The following is a 20,080-nucleotide window of genomic DNA, read 5'->3' on the forward strand; positions in this document are numbered from 1 at the left end:
TCATCCTGTGTTTTTAAAGACTATGTAAGTGCTAGAGTTTTGTTTTTTTTAATAAAAACAAAGACCCAGCCCTGACCTTGAGAGGTCTTTAACCTGATGAGGGGTGATGTTGTAAGGCTCAATGGAGATGATCAGATGTGTAGGAAATGATCATCATCACTGCACTCAAGAAATTGCCATGCTGTGTTCTTCTCATGCTGAGAATAACCACTAGTCTTCTCCAGAAAGCACCAAGAACCCTCACAGGCATGCAGAATGGGAGAGAGGTATCATTGTCTTTTTTTTTGGCTGTGCTGTGTCTTAGTTGTGGTATGTGGAATCTTCATTATCACAGGGGAGATCTTTAGTTGTGGCATGTGGGACCTTTTTTCTTTTTTTTTCCAGTGGTGGCATGCAAACTCTTAGTCGCGGCATGTGGGATCTAGTTCTCTGACCAGGCATTGAACCCTGGCCCCCTGCAGTGGGATTGCAGAGTCTTAGCTACTGGACCACCACAGAAGTCCCTCATTGTCTTTTATGTGTCTATTGTTTTTCAACTGCTGTGTTAGGAATTACCACAACCTTAGTGACATAAAGCAATATGAATTCACTGTGTCACAGTTTCTGTGGGTTAGGAGTGCAGGTATAGGTTAACTGGGTTCTCTGCTCAGGGTGTCACAAGACTGAAATCAAAGCATCGGTCAGGGCAGCAGTTCTCTTCTGGGGCTCAGAGGTCTCTTCCAGGCTCATGAGATTGTTGGCCGAACTGGATTTCTTGAGGTGGTTCCACTGTGGTTCCCATATTCTTACTGGCTATTGACTGGGGATTGTATTCAGTTCCTAGAGGCTACCCACAATCCCTTGCAGCATAAGCCCCGTAGACCATACATAGCATAGTTGCTTGCTTTCTTCCAGGCCAGCAGGAGCCCGTCTCTCAGACACTTCACTTTCTTTTGGAGGTTCATCTGATTAAGCCAGACTCACCCAAGATACTTTTCCTCTTGATTAACTCAAAGTCAATTGATTAGTAACCTGATCATAGGAAGAGTGTCTCATCATATTCACAGGGCTTGCCTGTACTCAACAGGAGCGGATGATATGGGACATAAACAGAAGGACTCAGGAATGTTGGGGACCATTTCAGAAGCTGGCATTCTGCAGTATCCTACCCACATCAGTGCTTGTCCACCATACTGTGTTTGCTGCCTTGGCCTGCTGAATCAAGCAGCCCCAGCCCCCAGAATGTGCCTCCACCACTATGCCTTTAGATAGAGAACAGTGTTTTATAAGAGGAACTAATCACTGATGGTAGGCAGTGTTTCAGACAATGTAACGAGTACTTGTTTTCATGTTGTCAGGACTCAGCAGAGTGTCTGGCACTTAGGAGTCCTCAATTTCTGTTTCTCACGCAATGAATGCATGGATGATTAAATGAGAAATATTTTGGGCATCCTCATCAGATTACATCCCATAAAAATAAATGCCTAACCGCCCCCCCCCCCCACGTGCAAGGCTGATTCCTCCTTTTAGTTTATAGCTCTTTCCCCATCCCCTGGTTTAAAAAGTAATGCTTGCTTATTATAAAAACACTCTTGAAGATGTTTCTTCTTTCTATGGTTTTATTTTTTATATTTAACTTTTTTAATCCATCTGGAACTAATTTCCCAATATTACGTATAAAATAATCCATCCCCTACCCATTTAATCCATGATGTTTCTCTATGTACATATGCATATACACTAAGTTCTTATGTATAATGAGGTGTATTTCTGAGCTAGCTGTTCTGTTTCATTGATGTGCCCACCCACTTTGTATGTCAGTATCACCTAGTTATTGGAATTTTATTATATGTTTTAAGGTCTGGTAGGACAGGTATTGCCCCACTAATTCCTCCTTCAGCCCCTCTCTCCACCAGTTCATTAAACACAGGCCCATCTTGCCGCCCACTCTAGTACTTTTGAGAGCAAAGCTTTCTTTGGCAAAGTCTGGACATGGAACCAGATTTAGGTTCATAGTCTACCTTTGCAGCTTCCTAGCTCAATGCCTCTCAATCTCAGGAATATGTAAACTGGCAGTGAAATGTTTAGAGTAGAAACTTATTGTCGTAATGAACTGGAATAACATCTAAGAATCATCCAGTACATAGTAGATGGTCAATACCTGCCATCTGGAGTGGAGGAGTGACTCTGAAGGCCCAGGCACCTTTGCTTCTGTCCCTTCATCCTTATCAGCAGACATGGCAAATCTTTTGAGAACCTCTTGTACAAATGCTGAGGCTTGGATCTGTCAGCCTCAAGTCAGCTTTTAGGCTCAGAGTATCCAGGATTAAGACTTGGCCCAGCCTCTGGGCAGCCTCTTCAGGGTTTGCATTGGTCCAAGGGAAGTCTGGTGGTTGTGCTGAACTGGAGTCATTTCAGAGTGATCTGGGTACCTGGGGAGTGGGTGTGAGTTAAGTGCTGAAATCCACTTTACCTAACCTTAAAGGAAATGCCTGGGAATTAACACCCTTTGCTTCATCCCCAGGGAGCCCATCTCTAGATTGGCAGCCAGAGAAAGGCTTCAGTCCACAAATTACAGGTGTTGGGGATGGGAAGTCATTCTAGCACAGACAGGTGGTACTGGTGAGGGGAGATGGGCGAGACTCTGACAGCATGTGCTAGACTTTGAAGGTGGAAGACATGAATTGGATTGCAAGAGCCCCCACAGTACTGAGTTAGTCCTATGCACTTGCCGAGAGGTTTATAAAGGTGACTAGTTATCCTTAGACAAGTACAGGCACTGGAAAGCAAAGGCCTGGGGTGAGTCATAGGGACCCAGGAGTTTTGAAGGCCAAAACTTTACTTCTTTCCTGGAACTTTCCCTCCAACTCAAGAGAGGGTAAGACAGGAATACACTCTTTCATATCTTCAAGAAACATCCCTGAAGGCCTGCTGTGTGCTCTCAGGAACTAGGATAGGAGGATAGACAGCTGTGACCTCAGAGAGCTTCCATACAACACAGTGAGGAGAAAGAGCGTGACAGCCATCCTTGTGTTTCTGGATTTGCTCTCTGATGATGCCAATGAGGCAGTTTGATTTCCCACTCTAGCTATATCCCTGCATGGCCTTCTGTGAAAGAACAGATCAGATGTTCACAGCTAAAATTCAAAAGCTGGACTATTGTCTAGTCAAGCCTTTTTCTCTTCTCCTCTTTTTTTTTTAATAAAAAATATAGTTTAATCCTACATTTTTATTAATTGAAGTATGGTTGATTTACAATGTTGTGTTAGTTTCAGGTGTATGGCACAGGATTCAGTTATCTATCTATCTATCTATCTATATAAAGTACTTATGAAGTGTGTATATGTGTGTGTGCTAGCCACTCAGTCATGTCGAACTCTTTGCGACCCCATGGACTGTAGCCCACCAGGCTCCTCTGTCCATGGAATTTTCCAGGCAAGAATATTGAAGTAGGTTGACATTCCCTTCTCCAGAGGATATTCTTGACTCAGGGATCGAACCCAGGTCTCCTGCATTGCAGACAGATTCTTTACTCTCTGAACCACCAGGGAAGCCATATATATATTTGCTGTTGATCAGTCACTCAGTCATGTCCCTAACAGTCCACAACTCTTTGTGACCCCGTGGACTGACCCCCAAGAAAACAAAGTCTGTCACTTTCCATTTTTTCCCCATCAGGTTTCCCTGTCCTTTGCTATCTCCTAAGGTTTGCTCAAACTCATGTCCATTGAGCTGATGGTGCCATCCAACAATCTCATCCTCTGTTGTCCCCTTCTCTTTATGTCCTCAATCTTTCCCAGAATCAGTGTCTTTTCCAATGAGTCATCTGTTCCCATCAGGTGCCCAAAGTTTTGGAGCTTCAGCATCAGTCCTTCAGTGAATATTCAGGTTTGATTTCCTTTACGATTAACTGCTTTGATCTCCTTACTGTCCAAGGGACTCTCAAAAATCTTCTCTAGTATCACATTCAAAAGCATCAGTTCTTCAGTGCTTAGCCTTCTTTATGGTCCAGCTCTCACATCTGTACACGACTACTGGAAAAACCATAGCTTTGACTATAGGGACCTTTGTCGGCAAAGTGATGTCTCTGCTTTTTAACATGCTATCTAGGTTTGTCATAGTTTTTCTTCCAAGGTGCAGCCATCTTTTAATTTCAAGGCCACAGTCACTATCCACAGTGATTTTGGAGCCCAAGAAAACACAGTCTGTCACTTTCCATTTTTTCCCCATCTATTTGCCATGAAGTGTGAGGGCCAGATGCCATGATCTAGTTTTTTGAATGTTGAGTTTTAAGCCAGCTTTCTCACTCTCCTCTTTCACTTTCATCAAGAGGTTCTTTAGTTCCTCTTCACTTTCTGCCATTAAGGTGGTGTCATCTGTATATCTGAGATTACTGATATTTCTCCTGGCAATCTTAATTCCAGCTTGAGCTTCATCCATACTGGCATTTTGCATGATGTACTCTCATATAAGTTAAATAAGCAGAGTGACAATATATAGCCTTGATGTACTTCTTTCCCAATTTTGAACCAGTTTGTTGTTCCATATCCAGTTCTAACTGTTGCTTCTTGGCCCACATACAGGTTTCTCAGGAGGCCAATAAGGTGGTCTGGTATTCCTGTCTCTTTAAGAATTTTCCATAGCTTGTTGTGATCCATACAGCCAAAGGCTCTAGTGTAGTCAATGAAGCAAAAGTAGATGTTTTTCTGGAATTATTTCGCTTTTTCTATGATCCACCAGATGTTGGCAATTTGATCTCTGATTCCTCTGCCTTTTCTAAATCCAATTGGTACATCTGGAAATTCTTGGTTCACATACTGTTGAAGCCTTGTCTAAAGGATTTTGAGCATTACCTTGCTAGCGTGTGAAATGAGTGCAATTGTGCAGTAGATTGAGCATTCTTTGGCATTGCCTTTCTTTGGGATTGGAATGAAAACTGACCTTGGCCAGTCCTGTGGCCACTGCTAAGTTTTCCAAATTTGCTGACATATTGAGTGCAGCACTTTCATAGCATCATCTTTTAGGATTTGAAATAGCTCAGCTAATTGATATATATGTGTGTGTGTGTATATATGTATATATATAATTTTTCAGATTCTTTTCTCTTATAAGTTGTTACAAAATATTGAGTACAGCTCCCTGTGCTATACAGTAGGTCCTTACTGCTCATCTATTTTACATATAGTTGTGTATATATGTTAATCCCAAATTCCTCATCTATCCCTCCACCCTCCCCATTTGGTAACCATTAGTTTGTTTTCTATGTCTGTGGGTCTATTTCTGTTTTGTAAATAAGTTAATTTGTGTTTATTTTTTATATATTTTATATATAATTTTATATATTTTATTTTTTATATATAAGTGATATATTTGTCTTTCTCTGACTTACTTCACTTTGTATGATAATACCCACGTCCATCCACATTGCTGCTAATGTCATGAATTCATTCTTTTTTATGATGGAGTAATATTCCACTATGTACGTATACCACATCTTTATCCATTTACCTGTCAGTGGACATTTAGGTTGCTTCCATGTCTTGGTTCTTCTTAATAGTGCTTTTGTGAACACTGGGGTGACTGTTTCTTTTCAAATTATGGTTTTCTCTGGATATATGCCCAGGAGTGGGATTGATGGATGATATGGTAACTCTATTTTTTGTTTTATAAGGAACCTCCATACTGTTCTCCCTAGTAAGCCTCTTTATTTTCTTTAAGAGATAACCAAACTTAGAGAAAGGTGGTGATTTGCTCAAGTTAATCAAGCTTTGTAACAGTGATGGGACTTCACTATTCTGCCCACAATTCATCATCAGAAAAGTGGGATTTCTCTTTGCTTTACATCAAGCCTTTAGAGGCAGCACACAGTCTATGAGTCTATCACTGGAACACAGTGAACATTCACATTTTTGAGAGAGGAAGACAAATGTGGATGGTGTCAAGTTTACATAGAAAACAAAGAAGCAACACAGTGTAAGAGTTAGACCACCTGAGGTCAAAATTGTGGTTTCTTCACTTAAAAGCTGCATGAACTTAAGCAACTTTCTTCATTTCACTATACTTTATCTTCTTATCTGCAAAATGAACATGATGGTGTTGCCCATTGGATTGTTTTAAGAATTACATGAAATGTACATGGACACTTAGCTCAAGACCTAGAATGAAGGTGTATCACTAGGATGAAGGGTCTCTAGAAGGGTCCCTGCCCAGGGAGGGTTGATGTTCCCAGGCCCAGGGGGTCAGACCATGGTGTGCGACTGACATCTCCATGTGGCCCTTTTCCAGTTCCAGGAGTCCTGGAGGAGCGGCCCAGAGTGGGAGAGTGTGGCGAGAGAATGAAGACACCAACCGCCCGGGAGAAGCATGAGGTGGCAGTGCAGCGCTCGGCTTAGAGGGCTTCGGCCGGTGGCGGCGGCCCCATGGGCAACTCTGCTGGCACTAGGCCTCCCCGGTTGGGTGCTGGCTGTCTCGGCCACGGCGGCCGCTGTGGTCCCCGAGCATCATGCCTCCACGGCCGGCCAGCCGCCCCTGGACTGGCTTCTCACCGATCGGGGCCCCTTCCACCGCGCGCAGGAGTACACGGACTTCGTGGAGCGCTACCGCCAGGGTTTCACCACCAGGTACCGGATCTACAGGTGAGTGGGGCTCCTCTCCGAAGCCAGCCTGGGTCTGCACGGGTGCCAACCGCGAAGCCAGCTGGCAGACCGCAGATTGCACTAGGAGAGAGCTGGAGGAGTAGCAGGCAGGGGGAACAAGCTTGCCATGTTTTTTTCTTTTCTTTTTTTTTTTAAGCAAGAAGAAAACACATACAAGCTGGAAAACCTGCTGATGCCTCCTGGGGAACTTAGCAAAAGGGTTTCTATTTATAGGTTGTGCTGCTTATAAATTGAGGACAAATCAGGCGGCATGGAGTCAGCATGTGGCCCGTGCTGCTGCGGGAGGTCAGAGTCAAATGCTGGGGACGGGTTTTAACTAATGGGTGAGATACGTTTATGAGTTGTAATTACCTCGACTTGCAAATGAAGGCAGGGCAGCTCCAGTTCCTGCCTTAGAAGTGGGGGGAGCCCCACAGAGGCAGGGAGGGGCCTGCGCTCACCCTTGTCAACACCACAGCCTCAGCTGGCCTTGTGCAAGGAAAGGCGCTGTGTCTTCCTGCCCTCTCTCTGAATGTCCCTCAGGAGCATCAGAGCTGAAAGTCAAACACGTGACCTACCTGGTCCATCTGACTAGGCACAAATTCCCGGCTGCTGGAGCAGCACTTTAAAAGCACAAGGCTCCTGGAAATCCTCACCTTGGTGCCTCAGTGAACCTCAGCACTCCTTGGAGTGTATCCCTGAATTCAACCTTGCCCTTCATCACTGGGCTCAGTCTCTCCCTTAGTTCAACCCCTTTTCCTCTTTACACTGACCTCTTCACATTCAGATAACTCTAGGAGCTTTGCTAGAATTTTTTTTTTTTAATTAAAGACATTTACTTTTCAGTTACAGATTAGTTCCGAATGAAAGGAGTGGAGATGAACTATGAAAAAACACAAAGAGAAACAGAATCAGAAAATCACCTATTCTTTTGCCAGGTAGAGGTTGCTCTCTGTAACCTGAGTGTATGCATTCTTAGTCTTATGAACATGCTAAAGGTTTCACCCTGTCTCTGGATCTAGCAGTTTACATCTACATGCCTTGTGCATGTGAACTCACTTAATCTTTCTAACGGTCCTCTGTGGGAAGAACAATTATTCTCCCTGTTATACAGATGAGAAAACTGAGGTCCAGAGAAGTTAAGGAACTTGTCCAGGGGCACACAGCTGGTAAATGGAGATCGTATGGTATCTGCATGTGCTTTCCATATAAGAAAGAAGATGAACTGTGGTGGGAGAAGAATAAGACTTTCCAGTAGGATTAGAGTACTTGGTGTAGAATTTCACAAAGCTCTCTCCCACAGCAGAAGAGAGGCCCTTCTCTTCTAGCTGTTTGTGAGCATATCATAACAATTACACAAACAGGTTCTAACATTAAACTCCAAATCCTACCTCCTCTTTTCACTTTTCCATTCTTATTTGGAAATCAGAGTGTTCTCTCACTTGGAGGAGATGACTGGTTGATATAAAATAGCTCTGGCCTGTCTAACCGTGGGTCCCCAGAGATTATTGCTCTCTCCATTTAGGTTTGTATTCATGTAGGCACAGGTGCTTCAAAGTGAAGGTTCTGGAGCCAAATGACCTGAACTCTAATCCTGGAGCTGCAGCTTACTAGTTTTATAATGTTGGGATAATTATTTAATTTCTTTGTTCCCCACTTACTTTATTTGTAAAATTGGGACAATTATAGTGCCCACCTCTAATGGACTGATGTGAAAATTAAAAGAGTTGATTGATGTAAAACACTTAGAATAGTGCTTAATAAATACTACCTATTATTAGAGTATCACTCAATAAATATTAACCAATGGAAAAGTTACAATGAGATGAGAGCCATGGGTACTGTCTTTGCGATAACATCTGCTGAGGACGTAGCATTTGACAACTTACATTAGAAGGAGAAAAAAATGTTCTCTTGTTTTTTGTTTTTTTAATAAATAGAGAAGTGTTTCATGCTTCTCTATTTTTTAACTAATTAATTTATTTGTGGCCCTACCCCGTAGCTTGCAGAACTTCCCTAACCAGGGATCAAGCCTCTGCCCCCTCCATCACAAGCACAGAGTCCCAAGCAGTGGAATCACCAGGGAAGTCCCTCTTGCTTTCTTTTTTAAAGTGTATTAACCTTAATTCCTTCTCTCGCTCTCAACTGGAGAATGAATGAATCTTCTCTGGGGCACACTCTTACTGGTCTCGTGGACTACCAGAAGGAGCCAGCTTATTTCCAGCCTGCTTTAGAGTCACCACAGAGAATGAGCTTTCTTCTAAAGTCAGGGGTAGCCAACCGAGCAGGCCTGCCTTGAGGTGTCCTACAGAAGGGAGTCAGTGGGCCCTGCCAGCTCCCTGGTGCCAGGGCTAACATGAACAGTCTCAGGACAGCACCATTATGAGAAAAGAGACAATATACATCCTTGTGAAAACTTTCTAAATAGCTTGGCCATCTTACTCAATATTTGGTCAGCTTTTAAATTCCATTAGCCGACCTCTCAGCAGCTCCTCAAGACCTGTCAGACCAAGATCTGAGTGATCAGCCCACTTCTCAGACACTGTCTCTTAACAGGCTAGTGGTAAGAGCTATGAGAGCAGAGATCCTGTCTCTAATTCCATTTGTGACCCCTGAATGCCCACATTTGCACCACTCTTTAGCCCTCAGTATAATAAACGTTTAAGCGATCTGCCTCTCATACCAGCCCTGTGAGGCAGGTGGGGACTCTTAGGGTTCAAAGCAGTGAGTTGGACTTGTTCAAGGTCAGAGAGCTAGCCAGTCATAGCCAGAAGTAACACTCAGGGCTCCTGACTTGAAGTCTCCTGCTCATAACTCTAGACCACGCCACTTCCTTTTGACTGGTAAATGCATCTTCTTCATAATGCGCAACCTAATCAGGCACCTAAATTGAGCTGATGCAAATGTAAATATGGTTTCTTGAAACACTCTAGTGGTAATGTTCCATTCTCTCTTTGCTACAAATCAAAGTAATGAACAGTCTGGTTTTTTTTTTTTTTTTTAATTTCTTTTTGTATTAAGGCTTTAATAGAGAGATAATCATGGGATTGGAAAAAATCCAAACCGCTATGATGAAACACTTATAACTCGGAAAGAATAAATTAAAATGAAGAGACAAAGCTAGAAATAGTATAGAACAATGAGTGTGATATGGTGGTTGGAAGAAAAAAGCAAGGCCAGGTATAATTCCAAATTATTGACCTTAGTCATTAATGCCTCCATTTCTGTCTCTCTTTTAGAAAAGAAAGATCTGGGGATGTGTTAGAAGTCTTTTGAGAGGACAACAAATCAAAAATTAATAGATATCTTCATTTAAAAAAAACCCCTTTATATTTTTATCATATTCTGGGCAGAGTTTGCAAATTTTGAGAACCAAAGTAGAACAAAGCTTAAAACTAAGAGGTTGGAGTGGTACTCAAAGGTAGGCAGTGTAGAAACAGAAATGTGTTTTAGCAGGTGCATCTGGAAACATCCAATAGGACAAACTGGAATAGAATCAGATGGTGTGTTGAATGAGGTCCATTAAAAGAACCTTTCCACAGGCACCAGAGCAGTTATCGTAAGGAAAGATAATCTGTTTATGATTCATTAGGATGGAAAACAAGGGTTGGCAATAGCTTACCTGAGAAGGAAGTGAGACACAGGCAAAACCAAATATTTTGTCCATGCTGCTCCTTGTGTGGTCTGTGGACCAATAGCATTGGCATTACCTGAGAGCTTGTGAAAATTGCAGAACCTGAAGCCTTGTCCCAACCTACAAAATCAGAATATGCATTTTAGCAAGAGCCCCACATGAACCGTACAGCATTAAAGCTTGATTAGACTAAGTGCTTGGGAGATGGAGAGGAGAGCGGAGTGACCAGGGTGGGGAAGGACAGAAGGCTTCATGGTAAGGCAGCATGCTCCATGATGCACTTGAGGTAGTGAGAATATTTACAGGAGATGCTACAAATAGAGTAGTAGTCATGAGAAATTGAATTTAGGAATTATTAGTGCCAAGGCACATAAACTCATAAGAATAGATCCAAGCAGCTGGGGGGAAAGATGTTTAAAAGCAGAAAAGGCTGGAGGGCCTAGAACCAGCCTGTGGGTGCCTTGTGGGAGATGGAGAGGTGGGGAAGCAGAGAGCAGCTGTGGAAGCCATCAGACAGGGAGCACCAGAGCTGATTTATCATCCAGACCACATCTCACGGACTAACAAACACTGATTTGAATAAACAGCAAACCCTGGGAGAGGCACCATTTCCAATTAAGAGATCACAATCCACATAAATAAACGGCAACCTCAGTCTGCCTGGGCAAATCCCAGTGATTTCCTAGGTGTTCATTACGGCTGCAGAGGTAGAGAAAGGTGGTGTTATCACGCAGCTGCAGGTCACCACAAGGGAAGCCCTGGTTCTCAGGCGGATGGGACAGGCAGGGAAGGAGGTGAGTTCTGCCAGAAACACTACCATCACCTGAGCCAGCTGGTTGATCTCTGCCCTTCTCACTGGGTTTCTATTTTGGCGAGGGAGTTTCTTGAGATGGAAGAAGAGGAAGAAATAGTACAAAAACTAGAGCAAAACAAAGCAAAACCAGAGGCATTGCAGAGCGATGAGCCTAGAGACTCATCACAGGTACTCTTTCTTGGTCCATAGAGGTGAGGAGGTGGGAGGGGAACAGAATGAAGTGTCTAGAATCTACTTTCCTCAGGAGTTCACTGCTGGCTAAATGTACAGCCCAGTATCTGACATAGACTATCTAATCTAGGCTATAGACCCAGCCCAAGGACTTCACCCAAGGAATTTTCTTCCAGAAGTGTCTGGAGGTTGAGCCCTACAAGGGCATACAGGCCCTGGAATCAGGCCTTGCAGACCCTCATCCTTGGACAGCATCTCCTCTCCATCTTAACGTGGCAACATCTGGGACCAGTGGAGCCGACCTATGTGAAGGAGGAAGTGTACTGCCCACTTGGAGAAAGGAGAAAGCACATAAACAGACAAAGGCAATTCAAGAACGTGAGAAGAGCAATATCCCTTCAACCTGTTTTATTGAAGGCCAGCTCTGTGCTTATCCTTCTACAAGATTCTGATAATAAATCATGAATGGGGAGGACACAGCGCTTGATCTGGTGGAACTCACAAGACCAGTGCATTTGGAGAATGTGCTAGATGGCTCTGCACAGCAAGGTTGAGGAAAGCTGCAATGAAGTAATGCCTTGGCTGGACTCTGATGGCTGAGTGGGAGCTCTCCAGGTGGAGAGCTTGGGGAACGGTGCCGTGGACACAGAAGCGGTAAAACCAAAGGTGTGGGAGCACCAGGTGTGCTTTAGACACTGAGCAGCCAGCTCCAGGCATCCAGTGTAAATGCAGGGAAGCATGTGACTGTCCCTCCTCCACCTGTTCTGCCCCACTGCCTTATTTCTGCCATATCTTGTCCCTCCAAAATGCCAAAAGGGTCTCCTAGACACTGATTTCTTTCAGGGTGCAGTTTAAAAAGCCTCTTTCCTGAAGTGGCATGTCATTTTCCTGTATTAGCGATGAGTAAAATGAAGTAGAAGTAATTATATATCTGGAGAAGGTAGGACCAAAGGCAATTCCTTGTGTTTCTACCTGGGAAAAAATGGACTTTGAACATGCACCTGGCGAGAAAATGGTATGCTGTGCTTTGAGATCTTATAAAGCCACCTGTTCAACTGAAAATCCAGTGTCACCCATGCTTTAAAAATTGAATTTAGAGTAAGCTTCCCACACTGTGTGTTTGCTCACTTGGTCCTCTTGCAAGCATTTATGAAACATCTACTTTGTGGAAAGCATTATTCTGGGCACCATAGCAGGCTGTGAAAAAGAAAACAGGATTCTACTGATTTCCAGGAGTTCAGCTGTCCAGTTTGAGTGACAGCACACTCACGGGAAAAGCACATTAGAATGTAGCATCCCAGGCTCTGGGGAGAAGAAGATATTTAGCACATTTTCAGTGAGTGATGGATAGATTTGGTCCATGAATGCCGTATCAGAATAAATTCTCAGGATATCAGTCCAATGCTCCCCAAGGACAAAATGACTCTTGCCCAAATTTTCTCATGTCTTCTGGGGGGCTATATCCAGGTTATTCACGTGGGATTGAAATAGAATTGCACAGGTGGTCTGTGAATAGAAAATGTTAAAAAAAAAAAAAAAAAAAAAAACATGCAAAAAAGGCAGGGAAAAAGCCAGGAAGGCCAGGGGGAGAAAGCCAGTTCAGTTTTGTTTTCAGATGAGATTTGGTAGAGAGATCTTGAGTCAGTCAGGCAGAGAAAAAGAGGATTAATTTTTGCTTTGAGAAATAATTAATTTTATTCATGAATGAATTGCTACTTAGAGGCACATAGATGTAGAAAGGAATGAGGTAGGCTTCATCTAGAAACCGTCGCGACGCAGATGCAGACAGACAGGGACGCTGGCTAGCCACGTGGTCTTTTCATTTTTTTTTTTTCCCCCTCAAGAGAAGAGCTTTTTCTGGGTCAGGGATTCTCCATTTTTTTTCCTTGCTATTCAGCTTCTGCCACATTTATCCCACCTCAGGGCTTCTCACATCTCCTACAAGAAAATTATGTCAGTCCACGTTGTTTAGAACAGTGAGTGGCATGTGGTGGGGCATTTATTCACTCAATGCATGCTTATTATCTCTGTGTGCTGGCCATTCCCCCAGGGCTGGGGGCACAGCTGTGAATGAGATGCGGCCCAGGCCTCAGGGAGCTCTGCCCTCCAGGAAGGCAGACCCACAGGAACAAGTGTTTGGAAGTGGGCTGAGGTCTATACGGGCGACCAAAGCATTAGGTGTGAATTTGGTTCCCAATGCCAGTTATCCATTTTCTCCTCCGGAATTTGAAACAGGTGAGCATGCTCGTGAGGTGTTCAAAGCCAGTGGGACAGATTTATCACCATAAAGCAGGGCTGGAGATGAAGGTTTGGACCCGAGTCTGAGACAGTTGTGAGAATTCCTCTTCTCACAATCTCTCCTGACTCAAAGACAGCCTTCTGGTCTTTCAGACTGATTTGCTCATTCCTACGTGAAGCAACCAGAGAAGGCATCATTGGATACTGCAGATGGGCTGGGCAGGTGACCTCAGGTGGAGCTCTACCAGCTGAGCAGGAGAAAGCCCTGGAAGGGATTGTTGACTGGAGGGTGTGGGTGTACAAGAGACAGAAGCTTTCTGTGTACAGGGATCTCAGAGCATTGACCGTTGTTGTCACTGTTTAGTCACCAAGTTGTGTCCAACTCTGCTACCTCATGGACTGCAGCATGCCAGGCTTCCCTGTCCCTCACCATCTCCTGGAGTTTACCCGAGTCCATGTCCATTGAATCAGTGATGCTATCCAACCATCTCATCATCTATCCCTTTCTTCTCCTGACTTCAATCTTTCCTAGCATCAGGGTCTATCCAATAAGTCAGCTGTTAGCGTCAGATGGCCAAAGTATTGGAGCTTCAGCTTCACTGTCAGTCTTCCAAAGAGTATTCAGGGTTGCTTTCCTTTAAGATTGACTGATTTGATCTCCTTGCTGTCCAAGGGACTCTCAAAGGTCTTCTCCAACACCACAGTAAAGCATCAGTTCTTCGGCATTCTGCCTTCTTTATTGTGCAGTTCTCACATCCGTACATGACTACTGGAAAAACCATAGCTTTGACTATACAGACCTATGTCAGCAAAGTGATGTCTTTGCTTTTTAACACACTGTCTAGGTTTGTCATAGATTTCCTGCCAAGAAGCAGTCATCTTCTAATTTCATGACTGCAGTCACCATCCGCAGTGATTTAAGAACCCAAGAAGAGGAACTCTGTCACTGCTTCTACATTTTCCCCTTCTATTTGCCATGAAGTGATGGGGCCAGATGCCATGATCTTGGATTTTTTTAATACCGAGTTTTAAGCCGGCCTTTTCACTCTCCTCCTTTACCCTCATCAAGAGGCTCTTTAGTTCCTCTTTCACTTTCTGCCATTAGACTGGTATCATCTCAGAACCAGAGATCAAATTGCCAACATTCACTGGATCATAGAGAAAGCAAGGGAACTCCAGAAAAAACATCTACCTCTTTCAAAGGTCCACATAGTCAAAGTTATATATAGCCAACAAGCTATATATAGCTGTATAGCCGACAAAGGTCTGTCTAGTCAAAGCTATGGCTTTTCCAGTAGTCATGTATGGATGTAAGAGTTGTACCATAAAGAAAGCTGAGCACCGAAGAATTGATGCTTCTGAACTGTGGTGCTGGAGAAGACTGTTGAGAGTTCCTTGGACTACAAGGAGATCAAACCAGTCAATCCTAAAGGATATCGATCCTGAATATTCATTGGAAGGACTGATGCTGAAGCTGAAGCTCCAGTACTTTGGACACATGATGAGAAGAGCCGACTCACTGGAAAAGACCCTGATGCTGGGAAAGTGAGGGCAGGAGAAGAAGGGGATGACAGAGGATGAGGTGGTTGGATGGCATCCCCAACTCAATGAACATGAGTTTGAGCAAGCTCCACAAGACAGTGATAGACAGGGAAGCCTGGTGTGCTGCAGTCCATGGTATCACAAAGAGTCAGACACGATTCAGCGACTGAACTGTTTCATTGATTATGCTAAAACCTTTGACTGTGTGGATCATAACAAATTGTTGAAAACTCTTAAGGAGATGGGAATACCAGACCTCCTGAGAAAGGTGTAGACTACACAGTATTAAAGTGTGGGCCACAGGGCAGCAGGCTGTCACCAACCTCCCGTTTCTTCATGGGATGAGAGGGGTAAGGGGGCAAAGAAGGAAGATTGTTTTGAAAGGGCAAATGCATAAATTATAAGAAAGTATTCTCTCTATATTGTGACATAGTAATAACAATAATAAACATTGACTATATATATTGAATATTCACAATGTTCCTAGCATCTTACTAAGTGCATAATAATATGTAATTGTGCATGTGCATGCTCAGTAGTGTCCAGCTGTTTGTGACCCGTGGACTGTAGGCCACCAGACTGCTCTGTCCATGGAATTTTCCAGGCAAGAATACTGGAGTGTATTGCCATTTCCTGCTCCAGGGGATCTTTCCCAATCTGAGATCGAACCCGGTTCACCTGTGTATCCTGCATTGGCAGGCAGGGTTCTTACCACTGTGCCACCTAGGAAGCCCTAAAGCATGCATCCAGTGTGGGGCTCAAACCCACAACCCTGAGATTAAGAGTCTCATATATGTTAAAATTATCATTATGAGAAATGTACCAGGGAGATACTCTTGGTGCACATGTTTTACAGATGAAGACACTGAGTTTTAGAGGGTGTTAATGCAACTGGCAAAAGGAAGAGCTAGCACCCAATACAGTAGAGGATCTGACCATTGTATGATTATTATTGGATCAAATACACAATCTGAACCTGGGATTCTTAACGCTCCAAGAGAAATGGTGCCTTCTCTTATAACTACCTGTGCTCTCTGCCCCTCCTACTCTTCCTTCTGGCATTCTGGCAGATCTTTGGGACGGAGAGGATGGGTCTCAGGGGGCTAGAAGGTGTCTCATCCCACTCAAAGACCCTGTAGTTCTGTGTTTCCACCTGAGCTCTCCATCTGTACTTGGGCTCTGGGGAACCCTTAGTGGGAGGAAGCTACAGATGAGCCTTCCTGGAGCAGCTCACCCACAGAGAATTTTGTATGTGTCGGCTTTGCACTGTGGTGTATTTCTCTAAGGGTGCGGTGTAAATCGAATTTCTGCAAATCAAATCCTCTACTGGAGGAACACTTAATGCCGTTTCCAAAATGCAGTATCTTATTTATTTTTTTTTTCCTGGCAGTGGCTTATAAAAATCCAGTGCTAAGCCAATCTCTAGCCCCTGACTTTAGGATCCAGTAGCTACTGATTCATAAACACATGCTATCCACTTGGAAATGTCTTATATTTCAAGGAATATTTTCATCCAGCCAGAAGAAACCATGGATGATGGATATAACCTCTGCTTATTGGGCCACTTTGTAAATGTGGAGTTTCATGTAAAGACAAGATTGGTATATGCTCTGGGTCATTCCCACTTACCCTTTGTGTCCACAGTGCATCATGGAATCAGATGAAGCCGTGGAAGAGACCTAGAGGCTGGGACTCCCGAGTCAGCTTTAGAATTTGTAGGAATAGTGTGAGCAGATTAGCCGCCTAGGCCGTGGCTTAGAGAGGATGCCGGAATCTGGCAGAGCTCCTTCTCAGTACCGCGTGTTTCCCTCTGTGCTTGTTTAATGCGCCCTAGTTCTGCCACCATGCTGGGCTCTCCCCTGAGCCCAGAAATGTGCCTCTTTCTCCCTTCCCTTTGCAAAAAGCAAACAAGCTGTGGACGTCAGAATGAACACAAAGTCCCACTGGCCAGGCAGGAGGCCCTAGAGGGATTAAAATGAGGTAGCCAGAACTAGCTTTGCACCAAGCCCTTCGTTACCAGCCATGGTCCCTGGGAGAATTCTTGTCTTCCGTGCGTGCTGGCAGTGGCTGCGCCTCACTGGGGACATGCTAATGACGGAGGAGGAAGAGGAAGGAAGACTCTTTGGGGAGTGAGTTCTCCTGGACCCATAGAGGCATGTAAATACCTAATGATCCCTAGACAGGAGTCACATAGTTGGTTTGTTAGTAACGGAGGTAAACTTCAGTGTGATGAGCCAGGCTTTGCTTAGCTGTGTTCTGTTTATGTTCTAAATGGTGAGTCTGATAAAGACCACATGCAGAGGAAAGGAGACTGTCAAGTCCTTGAAGGTCAGCTTCAGTCATCAGAAAACTGATGCTCAAATGGGACTCCATAGAGGAAATGTGGCTCTAGAGGCTGATAATACATTCTTCTGCCTTCCGTTTTCACCAAGTAGGGCGATGTCCATTCTGGTGCCTGCAGGCCTGGAGACTAAATCAAAGAACCACAGATTTAGTGGTTGGTCTAGAGTAAGAGCCCAGAGCTGCAGAAACAGTGTCTGAGGATGTAGGGCAGCCTGGCAACATGGGATGGCAGAATGGAGCCAAGGTGCCCAGAACTGTGAATTAGAAGGAAAGTTTATTTTTATTTTTTTTTTTATTAAAGTTTAGTTGATTTACAATATTGTGTTAGTTTCAAGTGTATAGCACAGTGATTCAGTTACACACACACACACACCCCACACACATTGTTGTTCAATTCTTTAGTTGTGTCCCACTCTTTGTGACCCCATGGACTGCAGTATGCCAGGCTCCCCTATCCTTCACTGTATCTGAGTTTGCTCAAATTCATGTCCATTGAGTCAGTGATGCTATCTAACCATCTCATTCTCTGCTGCCCCCTTCTCCTTTTGCCTTCAATCTTTCCCAGTATGAGGGGTTTTTTTCCCAATGAGTTGGCTCTTTGCATAAGGTGAGCAAAGTATTGGTGCTTCAGCATCAGTCTTTCCAATGAATATTCAGGGTTGATTTCCTTTAGGATTGACTAGTTTGATCTCCTTGCAGTCCAAGAGACTCTCAGGAGTCTTCTCCAGCACCACAGTTCGAAAGCATCAATTCTTCGGCCCTCAGCCTTCTTTATGGTCCAACTCTGACATCCATACATGACTACTGGAGTAACCATAGCTTTGGTTTTACAGACTTTTGTTGACAAAGTGATGTCTCTGCTTGTTAATATGCTGTCTAGGTTTGTCATAGATTTTCTTCTAAGGAGCAAGTGTCTTTTAATTTCATGGCTGCAGTCACTGTCCACAGTGATTTTGGAGCCCCCCAAAATAAAGTCTGTCACTGTTTCCATTTTCCCCCCATCTATTTACCATGAAGTGATGGGACCAGATGCATGATCTTAGTTTTTGAATCTTGAGTTTTAAGCCAGCAAACTTTCCTCTTTCACCTTCTCTAAGAGGTCCTTTAGTTCCTCTTCACTTTCTGCAATTAGGGTGATATCATCTGCATATCTGAGATTATTGATATTTCTCCTGGCAATCTTGATTCCAGCTTGATCCAGCCCAGCATTTTGCATGGTGTACTCTGCATGTAAGTTAAATAAGCAGGGTGACATTATACAACCTTCATGTATATTCCTTTCCCAATTTTCCCAGTTTGTTGCTCCATGTCCAGTTCTAACTGTTGCTTCTTGACCTGCATATAGATTTCTCAGGAGGAGGTAAGGTGGTCTTGTATTCCCATCTCTTTAAGAATTTCCTACAGTGTGTTGTGATCAACACAATCAAAGGCTCTAGTGTAGTCAATGAAGCAGAAGTAGATGTTTTTATGAAATTCCTTTGCTTTTCCTAGGATCTAACAGATTTGGGCAATTTGGTATCTGGTTCCTCTCCATTTTCTAAGTCCAGCTGTCCATCCGGAAGTTCTCAGTTCACATACTGTTGAAGCCGAGCTTGAAGGATTTCGCGTGTATAATTTAAAGAAGCAGGGTGACATATACAGCCTTGTCGTACTGGTAGCCGTATGTTTGTTGCCTATGTCTATGAGTCTGTTTCTGTTTTGTAAATAAGTTCATTTGTATCACTTTTTTTAGAGTCTACATGTAAGTGTTGTCATATGGTTTTGTCTTTCTCTTCTGACTTAACTAAGCATGATAGTTTCGAGGTTCATCCACATTGCTGCAGATGGCATTATTTCATTCATTTTTCTGGGCCAAGTAATACTCCACCATACCACATCTTCCATATCCAGTCCTCTGTTGATGGATACTTATGTTTCCATGCCTTGGCTATTGTAACTAGCGCTGCCGTAAATGTTGGGGTACATGTATCTTTTTGAATTAGAGCTTTTGTATTTTTCTGGGTATATGCCCAGGGGTGGGATTGTTGAATCCTATGGTAATTCTATTGGTTTTTTTTTTTTTAAGGAACCTCCATACTGTCATACATAGTGGGTGTACCAATTTACATTCCCACCAACAGTAGAAGAGAGTTCCATAAGCAAACTTTTAAAATCATTTATTTCCTACCCAAGGCAGACAACCACTTCACAAATCCCCAAGAAAGTGATCAACCAGCCTTGGCTCAGGCAGGTCCAGTCCTGAGTGTGTTCTGAAGCCAATTTCCATCCAATAGCCCCAAACACTCTACAGATCTTTATAAAACTGAATCTCAGTTTTTTTCCTCCATAATTCTACTTGCTGGTTCTGAGTCTGCTTTCTCCTGTTTATCTAGAATAAGTGAAAATGCCTCTTCTTCACAAAAAGGTCTCCAGATACTTGAAAACAGTTATTATTCTCTGTGCTTATTTGACTTACTAGCATACTGAGACTTCCCTCCAGAGTTCTTTTCTCTCTCTTTCCCCTTCTTTCATATTATGTCTCTCAAACTTGCTTCTTGTCCTTGTTTCTTTTCTCCCAACTCTCTCTTTTCCATCTTGGACCTTCATGATCTCATTCAGGACTAAGACTTATATCCCATCACTCTGTCATCACCTTGGGCCTCTGAGTTCTTTTCTGGGTCCTGGTAAACAAGGAAAGAGATAATAAACAAGAAATTGATGTCAACCTAAGGTTTTTTTTCCTGG

The 20,080-nt window shown here is 43.5% G+C and overlaps 1 protein-coding gene across 1 annotated transcript in view; it reads left to right on the forward strand.

The window, feature by feature from the left end:
• Nucleotides 1–6,314: 6,314 nt before the first annotated feature.
• The window catches only part of BRINP2 (BMP/retinoic acid inducible neural specific 2), a 58,990-nt gene continuing 45,224 nt past the window's right edge, over nt 6,315–20,080 (forward strand). The window contains exon 1 of the mRNA XM_065936955.1: nt 6,315–6,614. Within this exon, the coding sequence (XP_065793027.1) occupies nt 6,343–6,614 (272 nt within the window). The 5' untranslated portion in view covers nt 6,315–6,342. The remainder of the gene's footprint in view (nt 6,615–20,080) is intronic.

Source organism: Muntiacus reevesi, chromosome 5, assembly GCF_963930625.1.
Source record: "Muntiacus reevesi chromosome 5, mMunRee1.1, whole genome shotgun sequence".
NCBI classification, from domain to species: Eukaryota; Metazoa; Chordata; class Mammalia; order Artiodactyla; family Cervidae; genus Muntiacus; species Muntiacus reevesi.